The 24,649-nt window shown below is 62.6% G+C and overlaps 1 protein-coding gene across 1 annotated transcript; it reads right to left on the bottom strand.

Moving 5' to 3' along the window:
- Positions 1 to 560: 560 nt before the first annotated feature.
- Positions 561 to 22,990, bottom strand: LOC119035849 (SCO-spondin-like). The gene is given in 61 exon segments (XM_053671848.1): positions 561 to 670; positions 974 to 1,073; positions 1,075 to 1,169; positions 1,399 to 1,575; positions 1,641 to 1,701; positions 1,703 to 1,848; positions 1,952 to 1,998; positions 2,458 to 2,603; positions 3,385 to 3,437; positions 3,440 to 3,463; positions 3,584 to 3,636; positions 3,638 to 3,737; positions 5,150 to 5,293; positions 5,482 to 5,520; positions 5,523 to 5,612; positions 5,975 to 6,145; positions 6,291 to 6,337; positions 7,315 to 7,426; positions 7,429 to 7,485; positions 7,488 to 7,514; positions 7,517 to 7,567; positions 7,893 to 8,054; positions 9,289 to 9,392; positions 9,719 to 9,831; positions 9,917 to 9,923; positions 9,992 to 10,089; positions 10,237 to 10,394; positions 10,887 to 11,033; positions 11,126 to 11,290; positions 11,377 to 11,517; positions 11,610 to 11,762; positions 11,885 to 12,007; positions 12,010 to 12,112; positions 12,196 to 12,270; positions 13,431 to 13,789; positions 13,998 to 14,231; positions 14,434 to 14,603; positions 14,690 to 14,783; positions 14,942 to 14,961; positions 16,026 to 16,161; positions 16,164 to 16,188; positions 16,362 to 16,589; positions 16,673 to 16,851; positions 17,482 to 17,599; positions 18,252 to 18,394; positions 18,723 to 18,758; positions 18,761 to 18,820; positions 18,823 to 18,958; positions 19,126 to 19,224; positions 19,226 to 19,303; positions 19,793 to 19,948; positions 20,378 to 20,457; positions 20,555 to 20,713; positions 21,216 to 21,315; positions 21,406 to 21,650; positions 21,869 to 22,048; positions 22,143 to 22,209; positions 22,533 to 22,652; positions 22,654 to 22,702; positions 22,942 to 22,957; positions 22,960 to 22,990. Coding segments are annotated over 61 exon segments (6,717 nt in total).
- Between the last annotated feature and the right edge of the window lie 1,659 nt (positions 22,991 to 24,649).

Raw genomic sequence — 24,649 nt, 5'->3', positions numbered from 1 at the left:
ACGAACAGAGTCCTTACTAGACCCTGACAATGCTGGCACCTCGTTCTCAAACTTCCAGCCTCCATAACTGTAAGAAGATTAATTTTTGCTGTTTAAAGCCACCTGCCCTTGGTGCGTTGTTCTGGGAGCCCCAGCCAGCGAAGACAGGAGAGGAGGAGAGCTGTGGCTAGGAAGGCCAGCTGGGCATCGGAAACAGCCCGAGCAGCGAGCACGTGGTACGTGCGTGGACAACGTGTAGGGCGGGAAGTGACGCTGAGGAGACAGATACACCGGGCTGGATGTGGAAGGCATTCTGGCTACATTAGGAGTTTTAAGTGAGTTTCAAGCTGGTGGTGACTGGTGTAGGCAAATTTGCACTTTATTGGATCAGGCCTATTGCAGAATAGAAGGGGGATTTAGAGAGGAGAAGACTAGAAGAGAGAAGACCAAACTCTATGAATATATACTTACTCTGCTTTCTTCTCTCCTTTCTTTAAAATTATATAATAATTATAACAATGCATCATTTAGTTGTTTATACATGGATGTAATGTGTATAATAGTACAAATGATGTACACTATCATGCAGAAATCAGTTTGTCACATGGCCTGGTCACCACCTCTCTGGGTTCCAGGATCTCCCAAGAGCTGAGCTCAGACCCCAGTGCCCGGCTCTGGTTCTGAGGGACCCCTGAGGGCACAGGAGCGGGGGTGGGACCCCAGACATCTCAGCACCTTCTCTCCACACCTCCCCCCATCCACTGTCTCCTAGCTGCCTCCCCATCGGCCTCCACCCCATGGGGCCAGGGTCCTGGACCAGCCCCGATGTGGGGGATGTGGAGAATGTGGGGAACTGAGGCCTACAGCACTGGAAGGGCCAGGGGGCCCGGTTCTCATCCTGCAGCCCAGATGGGGCCCCTGGGCAGAGGGGCCAGGGGTCAGGTGGGCCCTGCAATGCCCGGGGCTCTGTGGGTGAGGCTGAGGGTGCAGTGACCCACGGCTCTGGGCTGGAACTGGCAGTGGGCGGGGGCCACACCGAGGCCATCCTGGGACAGCTGGCCAGGGATGCACCCGCAGCTGGGCTGGCAGCCTGTGGGCCCCCAGCTGACACAGGTTCCCCAGGGCCAGGTCCTGGCAGGAGCGAGGGCAGGGCGGCCCACAGGGGAGAAGAGCCTGGCCTCCCCCACAGTCTGCAGCAGGAGGGGGCGGAGGCGGTGGGTGCTGAGGGGCTGCCCCAGGGGACGAGCCCTCCTGCCACACCTACCACCTGCTCCAACCCCCACCCTGCCCCAGATCCACGAGGTGAACAACCCACCCTTCAAAGGGGTGCGCGTGTGGGTGTGCATGGGGGGATCAACAGCCAAGGCAGCTCCTCCCAGCCTCACGAGGGACCCTCCCGGGCTCTGCGAAAGGCTTCACCTGGGCACCGCATGGAGCTGTCCTGACAGGGGCAGCTCTGCCTGTGGCCCCTGGGACAGGGCCTGCCTCCTTCAGGTGTGGGGGGCCAGCTGCACACCCGGTTCCCATGGGACTGCCCCAGGCACGCGCCACAGGGAGACCATGGTCCCCGTGGGCCCCAGGCTCCATCCACTGGGCCAGGAAGACAGAACCACCTGCCTGAGGATGCCCAGGAGGCCCCCCTCACTGGGACTGGAGAGACCAGTCTGGGCATCTCACCTGGGTGCACGCCGGGGTGGGGCAGGCCTCCTTCTGAAGCTGGGCCCGACCCCTCCCCTGTGTCCTCAGGGCACCGGGGGCCTCCGTGCTGAGGGGTGGGACAGGCACAGGCCCGGGCGAGGGTCCTCGTCTGACCCCTGCAGGTCTGGGAGTACAACGTCCATTCCGACCACGGGCACAGGCCACCAGGCACTTCGGGGGACAATGGTGGGCCCTGGGACACAGCCGTCCCTTCCCCAGTCCCAGCCATCTGTGAGACCCTGGCAGCTTCTCCTCACCCTGTTCCAAGCTGGGCATGTACCTGGCAGGTCCATGCAGTTCAGCCTCCCCTCCAAGCAGGTGCTGTGGGGGGCACGCGGGCACAGGGGGTCAGCGGCAGCTGAGTGCTGCTGTGTCCTTCGCACGCACCCCACCTGCACCACCTTGTCCCCTTCACCCCCATTCCTGCCAAGGTCTCAGGTCCCCTCCCCATCCTCTGGAGACCACGCCCTGCCCCTCTCAGGGCCCTTCTGGAGTATCCCCTGGGCTCCCTGCTGGTCCCCGGCTGGTGTGTCCTATGGGGAATGACCTCAGGCAGTCTGGCCCACTGGGGACAGACAGTGGAAAAAACACCATACCTGTCCTTTCCCACAGCGCACACACACCTGCCTCAGTTTCCCCACCTGTAATCAAGGGGTCGGATGCCCATATCTTCTCGGGGACTGTGGGAGTCCAACGCGGGTCTCTGCTGAGACCTGGGGCTGCTCAGGGGCGCCCCTCCCTCACCCCTGCCCCTGCTTCCCGCCCACACGCCTGCCTCACCAGTAGTTGCAGCCGTCGGGCCAGGCCAGCCGGGTCAGCAGGTCCAGGCAGCCGCAGTGGCCGGGCCACACACGCAGGGCCCCATCTGCACTCAGCACCTGGCCCAGGGGACAGTAGCAGCCGGGCCGGCAGTGCCACACACAGTGCTGGGGAACAACAAGGGGGGCTCTGGTCAGTGGCAATGGGGTGAAGAGGGGTGCCCTGGGGAGGCCTGCAGAGGCACCGGAGAGAGGGGGAAGGGAGGGCAGGCAGGGGAGCGCGGAGGGAAGTGCAACACTCTGGTCCATTTCAGGGTCCTCAGCAGTTTGTGCCTGAGTGTCCTTCGTCACCATCAGAACTTCCAGCAGCTCATCCCCTCCGGGAAGGGGTGGCTCAGTGGGAAACCTGGGCCAACACTTAGGAAGCAAAGCACCTCCCGGGGCACCGGGGAGCGGAGGGGGCAGCCGTTTAGGAAAGAGCTGGGACCCTCTGCCGGAGACAGGAGCCAGGCACACCCCGCCCTCCTCCTCTCCGCCCCCGCCGTGGCCAGGCCCACCAAACAGATTGGGCAGGACAGGCGCCCTGTTTGCACAGCCGCACTGTCCCCTGTCCATGGTCCTGGCCAGGCGCTCACACACGTGCCCAAACGCACACTCAGTGTCGGTGCACCGACATGGTCCTGGGGTTTTGGGGGACAGAATGGGGTGAGTCCCATGTGTTCATGCTGATTTTGGAATGAACATGTGAACTGAGGAACACTGGCTGTAAGGCAGACAAGGGCTGCCAGGGGAGGGCCACTGCCCGAGACTCTCAGGGGACAAGGGGGAGCGGTCTGGTGGGCACTGACCCCGTTCCTGCCGCCACTGCTGGGCTGCCCCACCCTGCCCTCCCTCAGCGTTGCCCTCGGGATCCAGCACAGGTGGGCGTGCCGAGGGGGCCCGGACTCACCACGAGGTCCTAACAGGATCGAGGACAGGGAGGGCCACAGGGGTTAAACTCGGCCCTTCTATGGAGGTGCAGTTGGTCACTGTGGGTGAGGGGACAGGAGGGGCCGAGCGAGAGCTGTGTGGGTCACAGAGCTGGCCCGTTCCCCAAAAAGCCTCCTGGAGCTCCCCTGCCTCTGCCCCCACCCCCGTCTGGCAGGTACCTGGACAGGGCAGGGCCTGGCAGGCCCCCCCCTGGGCCCGAGGCCCCTCGCAGTAATCCCTGGGGTGGGGGCTGGTCACAGGCTCCAGTGCGGCTCCGCAGGCCTCCCCCACAGCTCCGGCGACAGCTGAACCAGGGTCCCCAAGGATCCTCAGCTCCTGGGGGGCAGCAGAGGAAGGAATGTGGGGGTGTGGCTTGGCCAGGGCCGAGGGGCAACTGGTGCACAGTGGTGGGCATCTCCAGGGCTCGTCAGAGCGCAGCACCCCTTCTCAGATCCCCACCCTCAAACATCATCCCCCCTCCTGCCACAAACATCTGTCCTTCTCCCCCTCCTGTCACTGGGGAAAGGCGTGGAGCCCCAGTTTCTGAGACAAAAGACCATCTCCGGTTGGAGGCCGAGAGACCCCGCTATGCAATGCCCGGGAAATTGGCTGACAAAGTACCACATGCAAAAAATCCACACGGAGACCCCCACGCTTTCATCAGGAAAAAAACACAGACAAAACCAAGTGAACAGAGAGTATGGACAGAAGTCACTAGTATCTCAAATCTTTTTTTTTTTTTTTTTTTAAAGCAGGCCCTGGCTGGTGTAGCTCAGTGAATTGAGTGCAGGCCTACGAACCAAAGCATCACCAGTTTGATTCCCAGTCAGGGCACATGCCTGGGTTGCGGGCCATACCCCAGTATGGGGTGTGCTAGAGGCAACCATACACTGATGTTTCACTCCCTCTTTTTCTCCCTCCCTTCCCCATCTCTCTAAAATAAATAAATAAAACCTTTATTTAAAAAAGCAGCAGGGGTACCGGAGTGTGTGGGCCAGGCGCCCTGAGAAAAAATGTCACCATCGTAGGGACTCCAATGATGGAAGGCATTACTACCCCAATTTTATGAAAGAAGAAAGCAAGGCACGAGAATACTCAGGCCGACATCCCAGAGCCGCTGGTGGAAGAGCCTGATTTGAACCCGGGCCCCCATAGTTCCACCACCCTTGCTGCATCTTCCAGCTTCCCAGCCCTGGTTTCCACCACCCTCCAGTCCTGAATGGCGAGTCAGGACCACCTCCTCCAGGAAGCCCACCCAGACTGGCCCCGCCCCTGCCAGTCTGCACCCCTCCTACAGCTTGCAGAGCTCACTATCTGGGTGTGGATGGCTCTGTCTTCGTTCTACGGGCTCTGAGTTTGCTCTCCCCAGACTGGCGGTGCCGTGAGGGTAGCCCCTGCCCTTTCCCCACAACACAGCCCCAACATGAGCACGCAGTAGGTGCTCAGTGAATAACAAACCATGATATAAGAGAACAGAGCGCTTGAGCAGGTGGGAATCTAGATCTACCACCATTTCACAAAAGAAAACACAGAGGCCTGGCAAGACATGAACGAGACTCACCCGAGTCACCTGCTGGTCACTGGCAGAGCTGAGCCACGCCCCTGCCCTGAGTTCAGTGCCTCTCCTCAAAGTCAGGGGTACCAAAGACCCCCTGCAGGGACTCCTGTCTCCAGCCCCACACCCTTGGCTCTTCCCTGCCATCCACGGCCCCAGGCCCCGGGAGGCCAGCAGGGGGAACACTCACAAGCAGGAGGGTCCGGGGGGCAGTAGCAGCCAGGCTGGCAGGTCTGGTTCGTCTCTCCGGGGGCGCTGAGCTCGGCACAGGAGGCAGGACCCTGGGCACAATCCAGCCACTGCTTGTCCCTGGGACACACACCAGGCACTGGCCCTGTGGACACAGAAATTGACAGCCCGACCCCAGCTCAGCTCCAGTACAGCCTCGGGGAAGTCACAGGACTGCACAGGGGCTCAGGGAGAGGGGCCCTGGGGTGACAGGGAGGGGTTGACAGGGCCCTGGGTCACGTGGGGTGAGAACTGAGGACCAGCGGACAGGCAGGTGCCCAGGGCCGCCCTCACCTGCACAGGGCTGTAGACCACAGCTGGAGAAGTCCGTGGGCTGTTCAGGCCACTGCCTTGGGCGTGGTTCTGGAAGCCACTGCCTCAGGGCACGGAGCTCGGAGACCAGGGGCCCCACTCCCTCCCCGGACCTGGAGAGGCCCCCGGTCACAGCAGGCCTTGCCCTCCCACACCCAGCCCACCTCCTCCTCCCCCTTATGCACCCAGGCACTCTCTCCCCTGGATCCCAGACACGCTAGGGCACCCCTCCCTTCCCACATCCCACTCCAGGGGTCCTCCCCTTTCTCCAGAGGCCCTGGGATTCAACCCAAAGCAGGGCTGGCCTCCAGGGAGGTCCCCGCTCAGGGCTCCCTGGGGACCACATTTTTGTGGCATCTCTTAGAAAGGGCCTTTGCACTTCTCTTGGGGTGTCAGGATGGGGGGGTTGACTAGGGGTGTTCTTGGCTCCTCTCTGGAGGCTCCTGGGTCCTGGGTCCTTGGTCCCAGTGCTTACCTTGACATGGCCGCAGGCTGCAGAACTCAGCCTCCATACTGGGGCCCTGGCACATGGCACCCCCAAAGGCAGCCGGGGGTGCAGTGCCCGCCCAGAAACGCCTTTGAATCCTCACGTTGCAGCTGCGGCTGCAGAGACTCCACAAGGTCCAGGGGCTCCAGCCACAGGCCGCTGTGTGGTCGGGGCGGGGAAAGGGCGAAGCGGGTGTAAAAGCAGTGCCTGGACCCCCGCTTCCCGGGGCCACCCCCAAGGAGCCCCAGGGCTGCTCTCTCAGGGGGGCCAGCACCCCCATGGGCCCTGAGGGCCCTGTAGGTACCTGGGCAGCGCTCCGAGGTGCACCCCATCTCGCCAGAGACACAGGTGCTGCGGAGAGAGAGCCCGCTGTGGCCGCGGTCAGCCCCGGCCCCTGGAGCTCTGGGAATCTTCCCGGGGAGGCGACCGGGCCACTACGTCCACTGCACAGAACAGAAACCCAGGTGTGGGCAGTAAAGCAGGTTGGCCCAGGCCCTACAAGGATTTCACTCGTGACCCAGGATTCTCACCAGGAGCAGAATCCCCCCCCCCCCCCGGGAGCTCCCTGACGCCCTGGCATTCGTATTGATTAAACACTGTTCGGACATGACTTTGAACGACTCTCCAGGGCCAGGTGGGAGCTATTTAGAGAGCAGGTCCTGACTTGAGATTCCTGGGGAGGAAAACAGTGTTTTCCTTTCCTTTCCCTTCCTTTCCTTTTTTTTCCAATACGTGTTTTAAAGTCCACTTGACAAAGACAAATAACGTGAGAGAAAAAGCGAAAGACAAAGGGGAAGAGTGGGGGAAGGATGAAGGGGAGAATTGGGGAAGCGGCCAGTGTTCAAATGTAAAAAGGAACATGAAGACAATGAAGACAGTGAAATAAAGGAGGACGAGAAAAAAAGAATGGAGTCAGAGCACCCTCTGCTGGCAGGGCCTGGTGTCGGCTTTGAGTATCGGGCTCTTGGAGGTTTCTGAGCCGGAATCAAGGGGATGCCAGGAAACATTCGTTATATTCAGGAAAGAGAAGTGGAAGTAACCGGAGGAGAAGTGAGAAGCCCCTCCCCAGGCTCTAGTGCCATCACAATCGCTTCACTTATCTTGAGTCTCAGTCTTCCCATAAGTCAAATGGGCACAACAGTCCCTTACAGGCCCGGCAGTATCTCATTCACACTGGCATTCGAAGGGCCTGGGCCTGGCACCATGGGCACATGCTGAACACACCCTCCCACACACACCCGGTGCATCTGAGTCCACGCTGCCCATCTCTGGGGCCACCCCAGCGCCAGGCCCCCCCTTCCCCCTCCCCACTTTGACAGGTGGCCTACCAGTTGTTACAGGAGTCCAGCCGAGCCACTGCTCCCGGCTCATAGAGATGCCCGTGCAGCTGGCAGGGGCACAGAGTGCGGGGCAGGCAGCTGGCATTGTGCAGGAAGAGGCCGGGGGGCAGGCACAGCCGGGGACACAGGAGCCGGAGCATTGTACCCCAGGGCACTGCCCAGGCACAGCCGAGGGCACGGACCCCCTCCTGGTGGCACTGCTTAGGTGAGTGAAATACCATGTCCCCTGGGCACTGGGCCGGATGGGAAGACAGGCCGGTCTCAGCAGGGGTGGAGGGAGGAGCCTGGGGATGGAGGGGAGGAGGGGAACCTGCGTTCAGGTGACTGGTGGCAGCCTGGTGACAACACTGAGAAGCCGGAAGGGGTCCCCTCCCTCGGGTCACAGTGGGGACCTGGTCTCCAGTGGGTAGGAGCTGCAGGAGGCACAGGGAATCCAGCAAAGAGCCTCTCAGCTCAAGGGCTTGCTTGTTCTGGGACCAGAGGTCAGTGATGTTCCAACGCAGGTGCTGGGAGAAGGTCGAAATCCCCAGGGGAGGCGGAGGAGTGGGGAGCGGACTTGGCACCTGTGCAGGGCTGCGTGTTGCGGTCCCTGGTCTGGCTGTGGGGTCCCTGGCACTCGGCGTCCCCAGCAGCCGAGCCAGAGCAGCCGCGCCCAACTGTCTGGATGCCTCCGTCACAGGGGGCTGAGCAGGGGGACCAGGGGGCCCAAAGTCCCCAGGCGCCTGGCACTGTCAGGAAGAGCCAAGATCATTCCATCAAGCCAGGCCCACTGGGCTTTCTGGGTCGGGATGGCTGGGGTGGGGAGGAGCTTTGGGACACTAGCCAGGTGTGTCACCACCCTCCCCAGGTATTTAGACCCTGACCAAGGGGTCATTCTTCTCCTTTGCTCCTCACCGCACCTGGCACCGCAGCAGGAGCGGGTCGCCCCCTGGTGGTAGCAGCCTAAAGCCAGGTTAGGAGGCCAGAGCCTGGGTGGGGGCTGAAGAGAGACCCCTCTCTGCAATGCAGTGGTGGGGTGGGGGACCCACAGAACAGAAGGCCTAGAGGTCACTGCGCCCAGAGCCCAGGACAAGTGGCTCTGCCCGCTACTCTCCCTCGGGGGAGAGTGCCTGTTCCTCTGGCGCCCACAGGCGGGGACATCAAGGGTCACTCGGGCAGCAAGAGGGCAGGGGCGGGGGCAGCATTCCTGACAAGCCCTGTGGAGGTGTGAGGTGGTGACATTAGAGCCGGGCTGCCCTCCTAGAGTCCAGGAGGGAGCGGGGACATTTCCCTGGTGTGGACCTCTGCTGGGAGCCCATCCCAGGTGTCCCACCCGGGGGCCTGCGTGGGCCTAAGGGGTGCAGGTGCTGGTTACCTGGTCAGGCCTGCACAAAGCAGGACTGGCTGTGGCATCAGCCAGGTGGGCAGCAGCCCCTGGGCAGGGGGAAGGAGACACCCAGGTCACAGCTGCGGCTGACCAAAGCCCTGACCTTCCCTCCTCTCGACACCCCCAAGCCCAGTGCAGGCCTCCGGCCACTGCGTGTGGATGAGACCACAGCAGCAGAGGGTGACGGGGAGTCTGCACAGGCCCTCTAGGTCTCTGAGGGTCAAGGGCTCTTGGAGAGTCCCAAGAGGCCAGTATCTAAAAGAGCAGGTCACCGCCTCAGGTGTCCTTTACTGAATGGGTGCTCCCTGCAGGACCCTTGCCTGTGATTGGCTCACACTTGATCTCTCTTCCTATTGGAAAACTAGTTTTTGAGCATAGTGACCTACTTTGGAGGGATGCATAGATGGATGGGTAGGTGGGTGGGTGAGATGGGTAATGAATAGATGAATAATGAATGCATAGATAATGAATGCATTCCCATGTGAACTGAGCTAAAAATGGGGGGGCTGATACTTCCCCAAACCTTAAAGCCCTCTTGCCACCCCCACCCACAGGACACCAGCCCCCGTGGGGAGCCCAGCCGACCCCGTGCTCACTGCAGTGCCTCTCATCAGAGCTGTCCAGGGACCTGCTCCATGTCACACAGCTGCTCCAGCTCCACCCAGCCCAGCTCCTCACAGGGCATCTGGCCTGGGCTGCACTGCATGAGCGGGAAGGGCCCCAGGGTCAGGCTCTGGCCTGCAGGGACCACCACAGCCAGCTGACCAGACACACGGCCCACCCTGTCCTCCAGCCGCCTCCCAGCAGTGCCCAGTCTCTCCCACTTCCCGCCTCTCCCAGGACGGTGGAAAAGTGGTGGACTCCATCCAGAAGCCTGGGTCCCAGTCCTGGTCCTACAAAAACCCTGACCTCCCCTAGAGCTGTGTGACCTTGGCCAAAGCAGCCAAGCCCCCAGGGCCTCTGTCCCCCCACAGGAAGGCTGCCGGGAGGCTTAGGCTTGGTAGGCAAAAGGCTGAGGAATCTTACTGGCGGGGGCCCCTGGGGACAGCACTGTCACCGCTGCCATTTCTGGTTGCAGGGCTATGGCCTCGGGCTGGGAGGTGGGGGTGATGGTCACTGTCTGCATGGACTCCCCAGGACTTGGGTGAGGCACCTCAGAGGCGGGCACTTTCCCTGTGGGTGCAGGACAGAGGGGGTGAAGTCTGCCAGCTCCTCTTCCCGCACCGCCCCTCTGAGAGGGCATCTGGGCTTTGGAGTGGTGCAGGGTGCTGCTGCCCCCAGGTCCCTCTGAGCCCTCACCCCTCTGCTCCTGGGGGCTGCCACCCCCTGGCCCACTCACCAGGCAGGACGCAGTGGCAGCATGACCCTCCCCTGCCCCGGAACACCAGGACCCAGTCCTGTGGGCACCAGAGATGGGTGGACGTGCTGAGCTGACCACCCGCCCAGTGCATCAGCCACTTTCAACCATGGCCTTCACACTCCAAGGCCCCCCATACCCTTCTGCACCATACTGCCCGCCCCAGGCCCCACCCCATACCCTTCACCTGGGGGCAGCTGCCCAGCAGGCAGTAGGGGGAACACAGCGAGGTGCCGTTGTGCAGACACTGGCAGACTGTACAGGGGCCCCCTCGCCAGTGCTCACCCACACGGTGGACCTGGCCGTGCTTCTCACAGCCCCCACGTGGCTTGGCCTGGCACCTGGGAAGGGAGGACCACCCCTCACCTGGTGAATGGGCTCACCTAGGCAGCCAGTCCACCCTGGTTTGCCTGGAGTGAGGAGTTTCCCAGAACAGGGAGGTCCTGGGCCAAGTGGGTGAACCTCACCTCTGCACCCGAGAAACTGCAACTGGCCTGGGGCAGTTACACCCCACCAGCCCCACCCAGGTCCCTCCAGAGGCACAGGACAGAGGCACAGGACGCAAACCAGACGACCCCTGCCCCTCCGGACTCACCCAGCTGCATTTGTGGGCTCCTTGCACCCCCTTTAGGACCCAGAGGGCAGGAAACGGATGCAGGAGGTCAGTGCTCCCCAAAGCGGTGCTGGGCATCCTGGGGTTTAGACTAACGGGGTGCGCCTCCTTTGGGGTCTGGGGTGCACGCAGAAGGACCTCACCTGGGGAAGGCACACAAGCAGCTTCCTTACGGGGCATTGCAGGAGAGGGGTCCAGGTGCCCGCGGGTCACAGGCGGGGGTCCAGTATCTGTCCAGATGCCTCGGCACTGGTGACCTTGGCTGGAGCAGCGGGAGTTGTTGGGACTCGGGAAGGACCACTGAATGCTCTGGCTCCCACAGGGACCCAGGCACTCAGCCCAGGGGGACCAGGGCGACCAGCCACAGTGCACTGAAAAAGACAGCCAAGAGTCAGCGGGTAGAGGAGGGGTGGGTGCCCAGCTGCGGGGAACCCCTTGGGCAAGGCCAAGGGTGAGGCCTCACCGGCACAGTCCAGGTCGGGTCGGCAGCTCTGGGGCCACCCGTCCTGGCAGATGCAGAGCTGGCAGTTGACCTTGATGGGCTCCCCAGGCCAGTAGCAGGGGCACTGCCTGGGCCGCAAACACTGCCCCGCCCAGCCCAGCACCTGCCTTGAGGGGCCCCAGCAGCCTAGGGAAGGCCCAGGATGAGGTGTCCCTGCAGACAGCTTGGCCTCGAAGGCCTGCCCACCACGCCCTGGGCCCAGAGCCCCTCACCTGGGCTGCCATAGGGCTGGTCTGCAGCACACGCAGTCTGACTGGAGAGGTCATCGCAGGTCAGAGGGCAGGGGGCACAGGGCCAGAACACTAGCTCCCCAGAGCAGGTGGCACTGGGGCAGCCATCCTGAGAGCAGGGACCTGAGGAAAACAAGAGGCAGAGCTCTCGGAGGGTCCCCTGCAGCCCCTACACACACACACCCCACCCTGCCCTCCCCCTCCCTTCCACTCATGGGTCTGGTGGGTGCTGTGCGTGCCCCCAGACGGCCCAGCACAGTCCAGGCCCCCATTCTGGGGCTGGCAGCACTGCAGCTGCCGGGTCTCGGTGCCCCCACATGGCTCAGAGCACAGGGACCAGGGCAACCAGGAGGTCCACTCACTGTCCGCTGTGAAGAGGGGCCGGACAGGCAGGGGCATCATGAGGTCTAGGAAGGCGCCGGTGGCCTTCCTCACCCATCTCTCTGTGCACCGCTGTCACCCCCCCCCCCCCGGGGCCCTGACCCCTCACTTGGGCAGGCAGCCGTGAAGCAGGCCTGAGTCTGGTGCCAAAGGCCTGGGCAGAGCTGCAGCACCGGGAGCTCGGGTGGGGAGCCGCGGCTCCGGCCCTGCACCCCGGGCCCACACGTGTGGGGCACGGCCCCCACAGGCTCCAGGGGCCCCAGGCCCTACAACCCTGCCCTTCTGGGGAGACCTTGGCCTCTGACGCCATTTCACAGTCGGGCTTCCCGTTGTACACCTGGGGAGGAAATGGGTCAGCGCCCCTTTTTAGTTGGGTGGCGCCATGGCTCTGCCCCCTGAACTACAACCCCTGACCCTCACCAGCTGGAAACTGATGCAGAGGCCATCCAGGCAGGAGTATTCTACTGGGGGCGCCCCCCGCCCCCCACGGCACCTCTGAGGGGAAGCAGAGAGAAAACAGTCAAGTGGGGGGCGAGGGCCACCGCCTGCCTGGCCCTGCCACCGGCCTTGGGCTCCATCGGGGAAACCAAGTTCCATACCACAGGCCAGCTTGTCCTCGCCCTGGGGACAGTCGGTGACCCCATCACAGAGCCGGTCAAGGTTCAGGCACAGCTGGGAAGCCAAAGGACAGAAGCGGTCCCCACAGGGGCAGCTGGGTGGAGCCTGCGGGCACAGTGAGTGTCCGGTGCTCCTACCCCCTGCCCTTTCCCTGCAGAGGGTCTGGCAGGGGAGCCAGAGGAACTGAGGAGGAAAGGGGCGTGGCCAACCTGGGACCCGAGCCTGGCTCCGAGGTGCTTTGGAGAGGGGTCCAAGAGGGGAAGGGCCTGTGGACAGCCACTGCCCCGCCCCCCAGGGAGGCTGCTGAGTCTGAAGGGCTGACTTGCAAGGGCACAAAGGGAAGCCCCAAGTCCGGTGGGGAGGACTTGGGGGCAGCCCTCCAGACAGGCCCACTTCCCTGGCCCAGAGAGCCACCCCCTCTTATCCTTTCTTGCCCAAATGTAAGCAAAGACAAAAACCTTTTTCTTCCCTCTCCTGGGCCCGGGCGGAAGGGCAAGACTCTTCAAAGGCAGCTTCAGGAAAAAGATCAAAGGAGACTGATGCCCCAGACCTAAGTCACTCTAGCTGGCGCACCACCCCAGCCGGTGGGAGCGCTGGTTCACTGGGGGTGGGGGATGGAGGTGGAAGAGGCAGCGGGGGCGGGGCTGCACAGGCCTGCGGCACACCGCAGGCGTCTGGGCCCTCGTCCGCGGTGCTCTCGCCGCTGCACAGGAATTCCAAGGGGCCTCAGGGCCGCGCTGCAGGGCGGGCACCGCGCTAGACCCCGGGGGGCCAGACCGGCCCTTCCTTCTCCGCCCGCCCCCGCTCAGCTCCAGGCCCGCCTTGTTCCTGACCCGAGCCTGGCCCCTGCCCCACCTTCGACCTCTCCCTAAATCCAGTTGCTCTGCATTTTGCTGCCCTGTTAATTTTCCAAAAGCCGCCCCCTCAACCAGGACTTGCCATTAGCCTCCCTCAGCTCAGAGGGGGCCTTGAACGTCAGGAAGTAAGGTTTGGACTCTCCCAGCCCCCCTCGAACACCTTCATTCCTTTCATTCTGCTGTCTTCAGGAAGCTGGGGTTCATGCCCTGCTCCTCCCTACCCCAGCATCTGCCCCAAATCCTCGGATATGCCCTCCTGCCCCCGCTCCAGGCTGCCTCACCCCAGGTTTCTGACCCCTGTCCCCCCAAGAGCCTCACCAGAGCTGGTGCTGGCGGAGGGGTTGGAGCAGCCACCGGGGAGCCAGCAGAGGGGCTGGGGGAGGTGCCAGCAGGGGGTGTGGGCAGCAAGGGGAGAGGGCAGTGCCCGGGCCCCTCATCTGCTCCATCTGGGCGGTCCCAGATTCCGTCACACAGCTGGATGGCCCCCATGCAGCCGCCATCGGTGCAGGGCACCTCCCCGGGGGTGCAGCTCACATGCCCTGCAGCTGGAGAAAGGGGGGCTGGCCCCAGGGCACTGTGCCGTACCCCGCTGTTTGGGGTGCTCCCACCCACACACCCGTGGGTCCCAACTTCCCGGGGGGGGGCCTGGCTTGGGAAAGGAGGGGAGGCAGGCCATTTGGGGCTCCCAAGATGGGCCTGGTAGGAGGGGGTGCCTGGTGGGTGGGAGGCCGGGCGGGGATCACCCACCCAGACAGGACTCCTCGTCAGCAGCATCTGGACAAGCAGGGCATCCATCACAGAGCAGGGACGGGGGCAGGCAATGCCCATCCACGCAGGCCAGGGAGCTGGGGGGACAGGGACAGCCCTGCTTATCTGTCCTGTCTCCACAGTCATCCTGCCCCTCCCAGAGCAGGGCCAGGGGCAGGCAGCGGCCAGAGCTGCAAGACATCTGCTCCTCCCGGCAGCCCAGAGTAGCACAGCCTGGTGTGCGGGGCAGGTGGGCAGGCTCAGGAGGCCAACAAAAAGCCCCGTAGAAGTCCCTCACCCCAGTAAAGCTCAGAACACCCCTGCCTACGTGACATCGCTGCCGGTGATGGGAGCAGCCGCTTGGACACGGCCCTAGGACGTATGTGAGGACGGACCTGTCCCTCGGCCACTGCCCCTCACAGGCGGAGACACTCACCCTCCTCATCTGAGCCATCACCACAGTCATCCTGGTTGTCACAAAGCCGCTCGTGGGGTACACATGCCTGCTCTCCCAGCACAGGAGCCTCTCCCTCTGCACAGCCAGGCCCTGGCCCCTCACAGCAGGCACTGTCACCCCCACAAAACCACTGGCTGTCCAGGCACGTGCTGAGCACATGGTGTCCTGGGATCAGCCACAGCTCTGGGCCAGCCCCCCCGGGGGGCCTGGGGCTCCCCCAAAGCCCTCCACTCACTAGTTCCCGCAGTTCTCCCGTAGCACCGTGCCTGGTGGGAAGAAGCTGCCCCCCCATTCACAGGGGCAGGACGCTGGCTCCAAGCAGACTCCTCCTGAAATCACAGAGGGCAAGGCTTGACCCAAAGGACAGAGTGGCCCCCACTCCAGCCTGTCACTGCAGTGGCGAGTGGTGCAGTTCCAGAGGCCCCTCTCCCCGCAGACACTGCCAACATGGGAGGGAGGTGAGGGGCCGGGCCACAGCCAGGCTCACCTCCAGGCGCCTGGTCTGACCTGGGAGACACTTAGGAACCCTGATGTCCACTCCAGACCTGAGTGTCCTGCCCCCAGACCCCAGTTGTGACAAGCACAGGGACTGGAGCTGTTCCCAGCATCCCAGCATGTCTGGGATAGACAATGTCACCCCTTCCTGCCCCAGCCCCAGTGGGGCCATTCTCTGGGCTCTGAGGAACGGGAGAGACAGTGAACCACCCCACTCCCATCCCAGGTAGGAGGGGGATTTCGCTGAAGTCTCACCCTCGCCCACCCAGCCCTGGCCCCTGGCCCCACCTCCATAGTTCTGCAACTTGCCTTTACTTTTCACTAACCCTCTGGACCATGCTCAGCTGGAATTCAGAGGTCTGGGCTCTAGACCTTAATCATTAGCAAGCTGTGTGACTACAAGCTATTTAGCCTATCTGAGCCTCAGTTTCCTCATCTGCAGAATGGGAACAATTCTTCCACTTCCTGCTTTATGAGTTATTGTTAAGAATTCAGTAAAATTAAATAAGATAAAGTAGATGAAAGTGCTCCACAGCGGCGGCGGAGTCACCAGTGCTGTCATCTGCAATGTGCATGCCGTGCTGACACCCCTGTCCCACTCCTCCTCCTCCCCAGGCTCTTTGTCCCCGCCAAAAGGTGGCCGCCCTCACTAAGGGTTGCAGTCCTTCATGGTGGCACTGCCGGGGACATAACGATGGGCTCACAAGCTGGGGGGCACACACTGGCTCTCGGGGTCCCACAGCAGCCCCTCGGGGGCAGTTAGAACCCGCCACACAGCTGCCTGGCTCCCTGCAGTCTTCTGGCTCCCCACAGTTTTGACCACACACTGGGGCACACTCCTGGCACTCCTGGCCCCGGGGACACAGGACAGCTAGGCACAGAGACACAAGCAGGTCACGGTATAGCCACTGCTGCTCAGCCCAACTCTGGAACCCCATCCCCTACAAACGCAATCTACCAAGGTCAGAGGTCCTCCTAGGGTCCCATCCCCCTTCCCACTCCCCTGCAAAGTTCTTGCATCCCTCCTAGCTGGGAGGAGGAGACTAGGGGCTGGTAAGCTGGCTGAGCTGACTCACGGCAGAGTCTGGTTCCTCCAGGGAGATGGGGCACCCTCCTGGGCACAGCGGCAAACATAGGCGGCGAGCACCGGGCACAGGCAGTCCCTGCCGGGGGCACAGCCACACACGGCTGCCAAGCAGCGACGGTGGAACAGCTCCTGTCCACCACCCAGTGGCACTCCTAGGGGAAAGATGAGGAAACGAACCAGCTCTTCCCCAACAGGGTCCCCATCTCTTCTTGTCCCCACTGCCACAGCAGAGAGCAAGGCCTTCCCAATAGCCCAGGCGAAGGGCAGAAAAGGTACTGACCGCATCTTACAGGTGTGAACAGGAGGCGTGGCCCCAACAAGCTACCTGGAAGGCCGGGCCATTCAGAATGGCACAGACTGTCTCCGAGAGATCGTGGTGCTGTGTGTGGGTGCTGCAGGGGGACAGTGGGGTGCTGTCCTCCGAGGGGCACCTTCCCTGGCCTGCTAGCTGGAACTTGCTAGTAAAGGCAGCAATGCTGGTCTTCACATTGCCAGCAGGCGTTGGGAAGTCGTCCTGCTGGCTCCAGGTGAAGGTGCCACACAGCCCCTGCACCTGGGCCACCCAAGTGGGTGTGAAATTGTCAAATCTGGGCCCACGGTGGCCTCGCCCAGCAACTCACCTGCTGCCTGGCACACCTGGTGGGCATGGTGAGGGTCCTGGATGATGTAGGCTGCAGGGTCAGACACCTCCCCCCAGAGGACCTGGGCTCCAGACCAGCGCTGCAGCAGGAAGGTGGGAGAGGCTCAGGAGACGCTGAGGCCCACGGGGCTGCTCCAGGGCAGGCCCGCATCCTGCCCATTGGCCAGGACAGCTCCTGGAAGAGGGGGCCTGTGAGGGGCTGCCCTGCAGGGCTGGGCTGGGCTGAGGAGGGTAGGGGGACAAGCCCTTGGCAGGATGGGGCTGCAAGAAGGGAAAGGACTGAGCAGGAGGCGGAAGGGCTGGTGTCACAGTGGACTGCCCACACTGAGTAAGGGGAGCTGGTGTGAGCCCTGGGAAGTCACCCATTCCCCCTGAGCACTCCCCTCATGGACTAAGGATCACCTTTACACCTAATTTGTCTTTGGTGTCAGTGCACAGGAGCAGGTGCAGGGGAGAGAGGGGGAGGGACTGGGCTCAGCATCCAGAATGGGGAGGGGTCTGTCTGGCCCGTTATTGGAATGCCATCCCCAAAGATGGGGCAGAGGATGCCTTGGAAGTTTTCCAAAGGCCTGTGTGTCTGCTTCAGAGGTGGGGAGGTTAGGGGAAATAGAGGCAGCGAGTTTGGGAGTCTGAGGGGAGGATTGGGGCTCAGAAACCACAGGGCCATGTGGACAGAAGGTGCTGGAACAAGCCAGAGTCTGCAGGGAGAGGAGCCATAACAGGAGGCTGCTAGGGCCTGAGCCAAGCTGCAAGGGCTGCTGGGAGCAAAGGCCTAGTAGGCAGGTACCCCAAGAGCCAAGGCTGCCTGAGTCCCTGAGCTGCACGTGGGTGTCCCCCAGGGAGACCGAGACGGCGCGGTGGCAGCTCCCAGAGTCGTAGGCACCCTGCTCCAGCACGGTCAACAGCTGCCCCTTGGCCAAGTCCTGGGGCAGGCGGGGAGTGGGGCAGACCTGAGAACGGGTGTTCTACGGGACACCCGCAGCACACACCTGGAGGCAGCTCCCACCCAGTGGGTGCTACCTGCCAGACTCACATGTGTGTGCAAATGTGCATGCGTGTATATTACGTGTCTACGTGTCAGGGTGAGATGGCTCCCCTCTCTCCTCCCCCTGGGTGTGTATGCTCATGTTTCTGTGTGCATACCTGTGTGCTAAATCTACACACCCATGCATGGGCATATGTCACATGTGCACGCCTGTTTGAGTCTGTGTAAGAACCTGGGTAGGCCAGAACTTGGGATGTCACCTGACTTTACTAGGGAACCGAGAAGATCTTTATTGGCCGTGGGATTATTTTACACTAAGTCGCCTGGGCCAGACCCAACTGATCCCTTCTGTGGGAAAGGACTGTGAGGCTGGGCTTTATTTTGTGCCCCTGGGCGGGGGTGGCAATGACATCACGGGAACCTGAGGAGGTGAGAACCCAGCCATCCTCCCTGCAGATCCCCTTCTCCCTCGGCTTTTTCCCGGCACGACTGGGTGTGTTTTCTTCATTGATTTAGTGGTTTCTTCACGGTCATGTCTCCCCCGCTAGCAAGAGCGCCCCCCTCCCGCCCCCAGTTAGTCCCGTGCCCACCTGCACCAGGACCGAGCGGCAACCTGAACTGCCGCGGAAGAAGCTCCGCCCATCAAAGGTGAGGTAGTGCCCATCGCCGCCCACCGCGCACTCGGACCGGCACGGCGCCTGCGCGCAGAGCCAGCGGCAGTCCTGGCACACGCTGTGGACACATGAGGTGGGAGAGCGCCCTCTGGATCAGCCCCCCGGTGGAGGGGGCTACTAAGCTGGAGACCGTCTTCTGCTCCCCAACACGCCCTAGTGCCTCCCCCCGGCACCTCTTCCTCCAGTTAAAGTTAGAGACCAGCGGGTGTAGGTCACCTGCTAGGTGTTCAAGCAGGGCCGCCAGTTAAGCCATGAGAGGTCACGGATCACTCGCGAGGGGTCCCCAAAAGGAAAGACAGGTTGAGCAGATAACATAAGGGAGGGATCAGAGGGGACCTGACGGTCTCTAACCCCAGCGAGAGGATCGGCAGTGCCCTCGGACCCATCACGGGTTGCACCGCTGGCGCACAGGGTCCCCGGGGCATAGCGCTGGCGTCGGTGGAAGCAGGGGCAGCAAGCGGCCGGCACAGAGAGGGCGCGGCCCGGAAGAGGCCGGGCGGGCACTCGCAGCGGCTCACGCATTCTTCGCCGCAGGACCCCTCCGCTCCTTCGTCCCCCACCCAGCCCCTGGGCGGGCAGGCAGGGGCGCAGTCCGAGTACAACTGGTCTCCCGGGCACCGGCGCTCTGCGGGCGCAGGAGCCGGCTGTAAGTCGAGGGCGCCCCGGTCCCCCACGCCGGAACTCGCTGCCCCGGAGGAGCTCGGAGGCCACGCTGGGAGCTTAGAGCACTCGGAAGTAGGGGTCACACGAGGGCCCTCCCCCAAGCCCCAACTCTGCAGGATGGGGAGGCCTCACAGAAGCCTGGCTTCCTCCAGAGCACGTGGATGCCCCGCTTGGCACAGTCCTGGGCATAGTTGGCCAAGGTGGCACACACAGCCTGCCTACGTACAGCCCTCCCTGCCAGTGCCCGCTGGGTCCGCGGCACAGTAGGGAAAGAAGCAGGCCTCCTGGTAGCCGGCAGAGGGGACCTTCGGGGAAAGGACAGCCCCTCAGCCAGCCAGCCCCCTCCTCCACCACCAGCACCCCACCCCCCTACTCTTGCTTCCTGTCGTCCTGCTTTATGCTCAGATGAGGGCTGGAAAAGACCTCAGATCATCCACACCAGCCATCTCATCTTCCAGAGATAAAACCCAGAACAGTGGACTGAGTGCGGGCCTGCAAGCCAAAGGGTTGCTGGTTCCATTCCCAGTCAGGACACAGGCCTGGGTGTCTGGCCAGGTCCCCCTGGGGGGGAGGGGCGTGCTAGAGGCAGCCACACATTGATGTTTTTCTCCCTCTCTTTCTCCCTACCCCCAGCAAAAACAAACAAACAAACCTCAGCACAGAGAGAAGGATGGTTTGACTGATGGCCCAAAGCAATCTAGTGGCAAGATCAGATTCCCTGATTGGCACCTCCCCAGCACCCCCTTGTTTGGGCCGCTCCAGTGCCAGGACACCAGCTGCACCCCCACCCATACCTGGGCATGGCATTCTCTGAATGGGCCGTCCAGCAGCTGGTGGCACACATCCTGGGCTTCAGCCCGCAGCTGGCCAGCCTCCACACCCGCTTCTGTGCCCCTCAGAGGGGGCTCCTCGCAGCCCTGGGCTGCCTCCATTGCATCCAGACACCCAGGCTGTGGACATCTGGAGTCAGGCCAAGGGGCAAGGATGGGGCACATGAACGAGGACACCAGAAGAATAGCCTCAGCTCTCATAGCTGCTTGTAAGCTCAGACATCATCCTGGGGCTTTGGGGAATTGGGTAGGGGACTTAGAGGTCACTGTCAGCCTGGAGGCAGGAGATTTGATAACTAGTTAACCAAAGCTGGTTGGCAACCAAGTCAGTGCATGTGTCCCGAGGGGTCATTTCACACAGGCAGCGAGGTTGTGTGAGCCCCTGTGGCTCCCTGCGCTTGCCTTTCCTCCTCTGAGGATCTGGGAGAGGGACAGGACCTGTCACCTGCAGGAGGCAGAACAGAGGCTTAAAGGTGTCGGCTTTGAAGCTGGGTGTTCGCTGTGTAGGCGGTGAGCAAGGCGGCCCAGGCTCTGGGGGCTGCGTCTCACCTCTGAGTCAGGGAGCCTCCAGGAATTCCCAAACGTGGCCGCCAACGCAGCCAGGCCGCCTCCTGGCTCCAAGAAGTCATCTGTGGCGGGGGGGGGGGGGGGGGGGGGAGGTGCTGTGTCTGAGGTCTCAAGTCTCCCCTTCCCCCCATACCACCACCACCACCGCACCCCACTTACCTTCACGCCGACCACTGTAGACCCCACAGAGGCCTCACGTCTGTCCCTGGAGCTCATGGTCCACAGAAATGGAGACTGAACTGGGCCCATCCAGCCGCACCATGACCCCCACCCCCCCCCACAGCACCAACCAGTCCCCTTGCCACTGCAAGCTCAGGCCTGAGCAGGGGAAGTGGGGTCACACTCTCCACCCCTCCCAGCAGCACATTGGGGCTCAGACTGCCCAGGGAAGGGAGGAGAAGGGATGGACACTCTGCACTTTACACCCTTTACAGCGGCCCCCACTGGGTCCCCATCGCAGCCCTCCCTGAGAAGCCCGTGACCTCTCTGGACATCCTCCTGAGTGAGGGGCATTCACGCAGAACCCCTCCCACCTCACTCCGTGGAGCCCAACCAGGATATCGGGGTGCCCCCACCTACTGGCACCAAACCCTTCCCCACAGCACTGTGGGAGGCAGGTGGGGACACTGAGGCTCTGAGAGGTCAAGTGGTTAAGGAGAGGGGCTCACTCAAGGACCCCTTGGGAGGGGGCTATTGGGACCACTGGCTTCCTCATTTCCAAATGCCTCCCAGCAGCACTGGGGGCCGAGGAGGGAGCAGCAAGCTCAGTCCCCCGCTGCCCTGCTGGGCCCGGCCCTGAGGTGGGCACACTGTCCCTTACCGGGGAGCAGCTGCGACTCCCCATCAGGTACCAGCTGCTCATTCACAGAGACGTTTCTGCCCCGAATCAGCACTTCCTCTGGTCCCATCAGCACCCAGGCCTGGGGGGAGATGGCAGTGGGCGAGGTGGTCAGCGTCCTCCTCCCACAACCAGCTTCCTCCCTGTCTCCATCCTCTTCTGCCTCTCACACCGGCTGACAGTGCCCAGGCTGCAGACAAGGGCCCCCGGGGCTCAGGTGGACGGTCCAGGTGGAGTCAGCAGCACCTGCCAACGGGTAAGTGCAGTGGCCCAGGAAGTGGTAGTGGCGGCCTTCAAAGGTGCGGTAGTGGAAGCCAGACCAGGTGGCACCGGTGGCCGAGGGTCGCTGGCGCTGGCTCCAGAGTTGGGCCACGGCCCCTGCCAGGGGCTGCAGACGGGCTGGAGAGGGGGTGCTCCCTATAGAAAACACACCATCGTGAGCCTCTGAATGTGGGGGAGGAGGGTGGAGGAAGCAGGTGGACAGTCACGGTCCCTCTGCTGGGCAGAGGATGGGAGGTGACTCCTAGGGAGTGGGCGTGGGGAAAGGCCCAGGGCTCTAGAACTCCAAGTGGGAGTGCCGATGGGGGCAGCAGGTGATAGCTGGGGTCGTGCCTGTTGGCAGGCTGGGGACCCACCTGGGAGCTGCTGTCTGGGGCAGCTGAGGCAGGCCTGGGAACGGCCATCCCGCCAGCTGTGTCCCCGGGGCCGGGCACAGCACTCCTCCAGGCTTCCTGCAGAACCGTTAGCCGAGCCTGCCTGAGGCTGGCATTGCCACATGGCAGAGCAGTGGCCCTTGGGGCTGGCGTCTGCCAGGGCTGTGGTGGGTACAGGGGGAGAGTGGGGTGGACCCAGTCAGGCTGCCTGCTACCTCCATGAACCCACAGGTCTGAGCTAATCTCGGGCACTTACCCAGGCTGCAGTTGGGGTCCCCCAAGCCTGGGCAGCAGGCCCTCACTGTCTGGGTCAACACAATAGGCTGCGTCCACCGAGCAGGCAGAGGGGAGAAGACATTAGTGTTCAGCTCAGCCCCATCCCTGGGAATGGCCTGGGACGGTCACTCAATCGGTCACCTACTCTCTGAGTGAATCGCTCATGTAATTCCTCTTCTCGGTCTTCATTTCCCCACGAGATGAGCTTGGGGAGGTGACAGTAGGGTAGGCACAGGCAGGAGGCATCGGGACCTCCACTCTGCCCTTTGAGAGCCCACCCAGACCTGCCTCCTAGATGCCTACTGTCCCCATCACTGCCGGGCCACCATCCCCCCACAAGGATGTGGCCCCTGTGCTCAGGAGCCCAGACTCTGACCCTCGCTCACTTGTAGATGGGACACAGCCCTGCAGGGCCACCGAGGACAGGTCCACTCACCTGGCTCAGGTCATGGTAGAGGCTGGTGCAGGGCACCAGGTCCTCCTGACGGGGGGGTCACTTCCTCCTCCACCAGGAGGGTCGCCGTCTGCTCACACCACCGCCTGCCCGTGGGTGGGAATGAGAGCTGCTGCCTCTGTCGTCCCCCACCCCCGCACCCGCCAATCCATCACCCAGAAGCCTGTCCTGTGAACCTGCTCTTCAAAGAGCCTTCTCTCAAGAAAGTGCGTGAGTTAATTGAAGAGACTGAGGTTGGGAGGGGAGTCAGCTGTTCCGGAGGCTTCCAGCTGTGGGGGAAGAGGAAAAGGAGAAGAGGGTCCCAGTCATAGGGTGGGCTGCTTACCCGTTGGTTAGTGCCGTGCCATCCCAAAGAGGAGAGTAGGGAGCAGCATGGTGCCCCCACAGCTCCCCCAACAGGGGACTTTGGGGCTAAGCTTGCGGGAGGCAATTGCAGCAGGTGAGCACAGAGGCCAGCACCGGCCTGTCCACACCACACTGCACTCGACTGCAGCTCAGCCTCTAAGTCGGTCTGCACAGGCGGCCTCAGAGCTGGGGCTGGGAGGCTTTATCTCAGCCCCATGCCCCGGGCACCAGCCGCCCCGAACTGGATTGGACCTGCCTGCCCCCCCCACCCTGCCTCAGAGGCCACTCTCCCTGGAAACAGTCCCCTTCCTGCGGGGGCTACTGTGTGTGGGTGGGTGTAATAGGGAGGGTGCGTGTGTCCCAGGCCACAGCCAGACAGTGAGCCTCGGGTATTTCTACACTCTCAGACCCCACCACAAATGACCGTGACCTCCAGGCAAGCCCCCTCCTCTCTGGGCTTTGATTTCCTCACCAGTAAAAACTCCAGGGGCCTCCCAGGGACGCACAGGTAGGACTCAAGCCCCACAGATTGTATGAGACTGTGTGTGGTCGTTTTTCTGGGGACAGTTCCGTAACCTTTATTAGGTTGCCAGGAAGCGAGGCCCCTCAAAATGTTCAGGAGTCCCGGGACCAAAGGACGGTTCTGGCCTTCCAGCCCTGCAATCCTGACTTCGTGATTCTCCCCACTGCCCCTCCGTTGCCCGTTGCCACCTGGCCCGCTCTGCCACCAGGCACCCTGCAGGTGAGGGCCGGGGTGCAGGTGGTGCCCTTTCCAGGCAGGTCGGACTATGTAGATGCAGAGGAATGACCTGCGCCCTTTCCTCTGTGGCCCCACTTCTAACCTGGGTCCACCTTGATCTCCTTTGAAGTCTCCTAGGGTCCCTGGGTCCAGAACCAGGAAGACCTGGCCAGGGAATGAGAGCAAGCCTCAGGGAGGAGTGTGCAGGGTGGGAAGTGGGGGGGTGGGGGTGGCAGGAGACCGAGGGCCCTGGGGACCAGGCAGCCGGATGGGATAATCCCCAGCATCCAAGTTTGGCTGGGAGGGGCAGCAGCAGGTGGCCCAGGGGGATCCTGGTTATGTCCTGGTTACCAGCTCCCCGGACAGCCAGGCTGGAATGTGGCCTGGGTCTCCTATCCCATAACCCCTGAACCTGATGTCCCTCTGAGCATCGCACATAGTCGCCCCGCCTGGGGCGAAGAGGCTGTGGGGAACCAGTCTCATTAGGCATTTCTTCAGGGCCCACCGCGGGTCCTGGGACCAAGAGAGGGTGCTGTGCGTTACTCGGGGACAGTGTCCAGGTCCCAGTCTTGAATGCACACCCGTGCTCTCCCTCCCTCACCCGCTCCATCCACTCCCACTGCAGGTCTCACAGGGAGAGACCCAGGAGCGAGCACCCCACCCCAGCACAGCAACACACTGCTCCCAGCTCCAGGAGGAGGCTGGGCACTGACTCCCTGAAACAGCCCATCCAGGAGGTAAAAAAAGCCTTTCACAGCTGATTCCTAGGGACACTGTGCCCCCTCTCCCAGATGCCACCTGCTCCAGAGCCCCCCTTCCTACCCTAAACATTAACCAATACTGAGGTTGCCCCCGCTGTGCGCCATGCTTCTCTGTCCCCTGGTATCCCCTCTGTGATGCAGCAGGGCAGCTTCAGGTCCTGTGTGCTCCAGGGCCATCCACCTGGCCC

The sequence above is a fragment of the Artibeus jamaicensis genome, unplaced genomic scaffold (genome assembly GCF_021234435.1).
Source record: "Artibeus jamaicensis isolate MK-2021 breed Jamaican fruit bat unplaced genomic scaffold, CSHL_Jam_final contig_718, whole genome shotgun sequence".
Classification (NCBI taxonomy): domain Eukaryota; kingdom Metazoa; phylum Chordata; class Mammalia; order Chiroptera; family Phyllostomidae; genus Artibeus; species Artibeus jamaicensis.
This window is presented reverse-complemented; position numbering and strand designations above follow the sequence as displayed.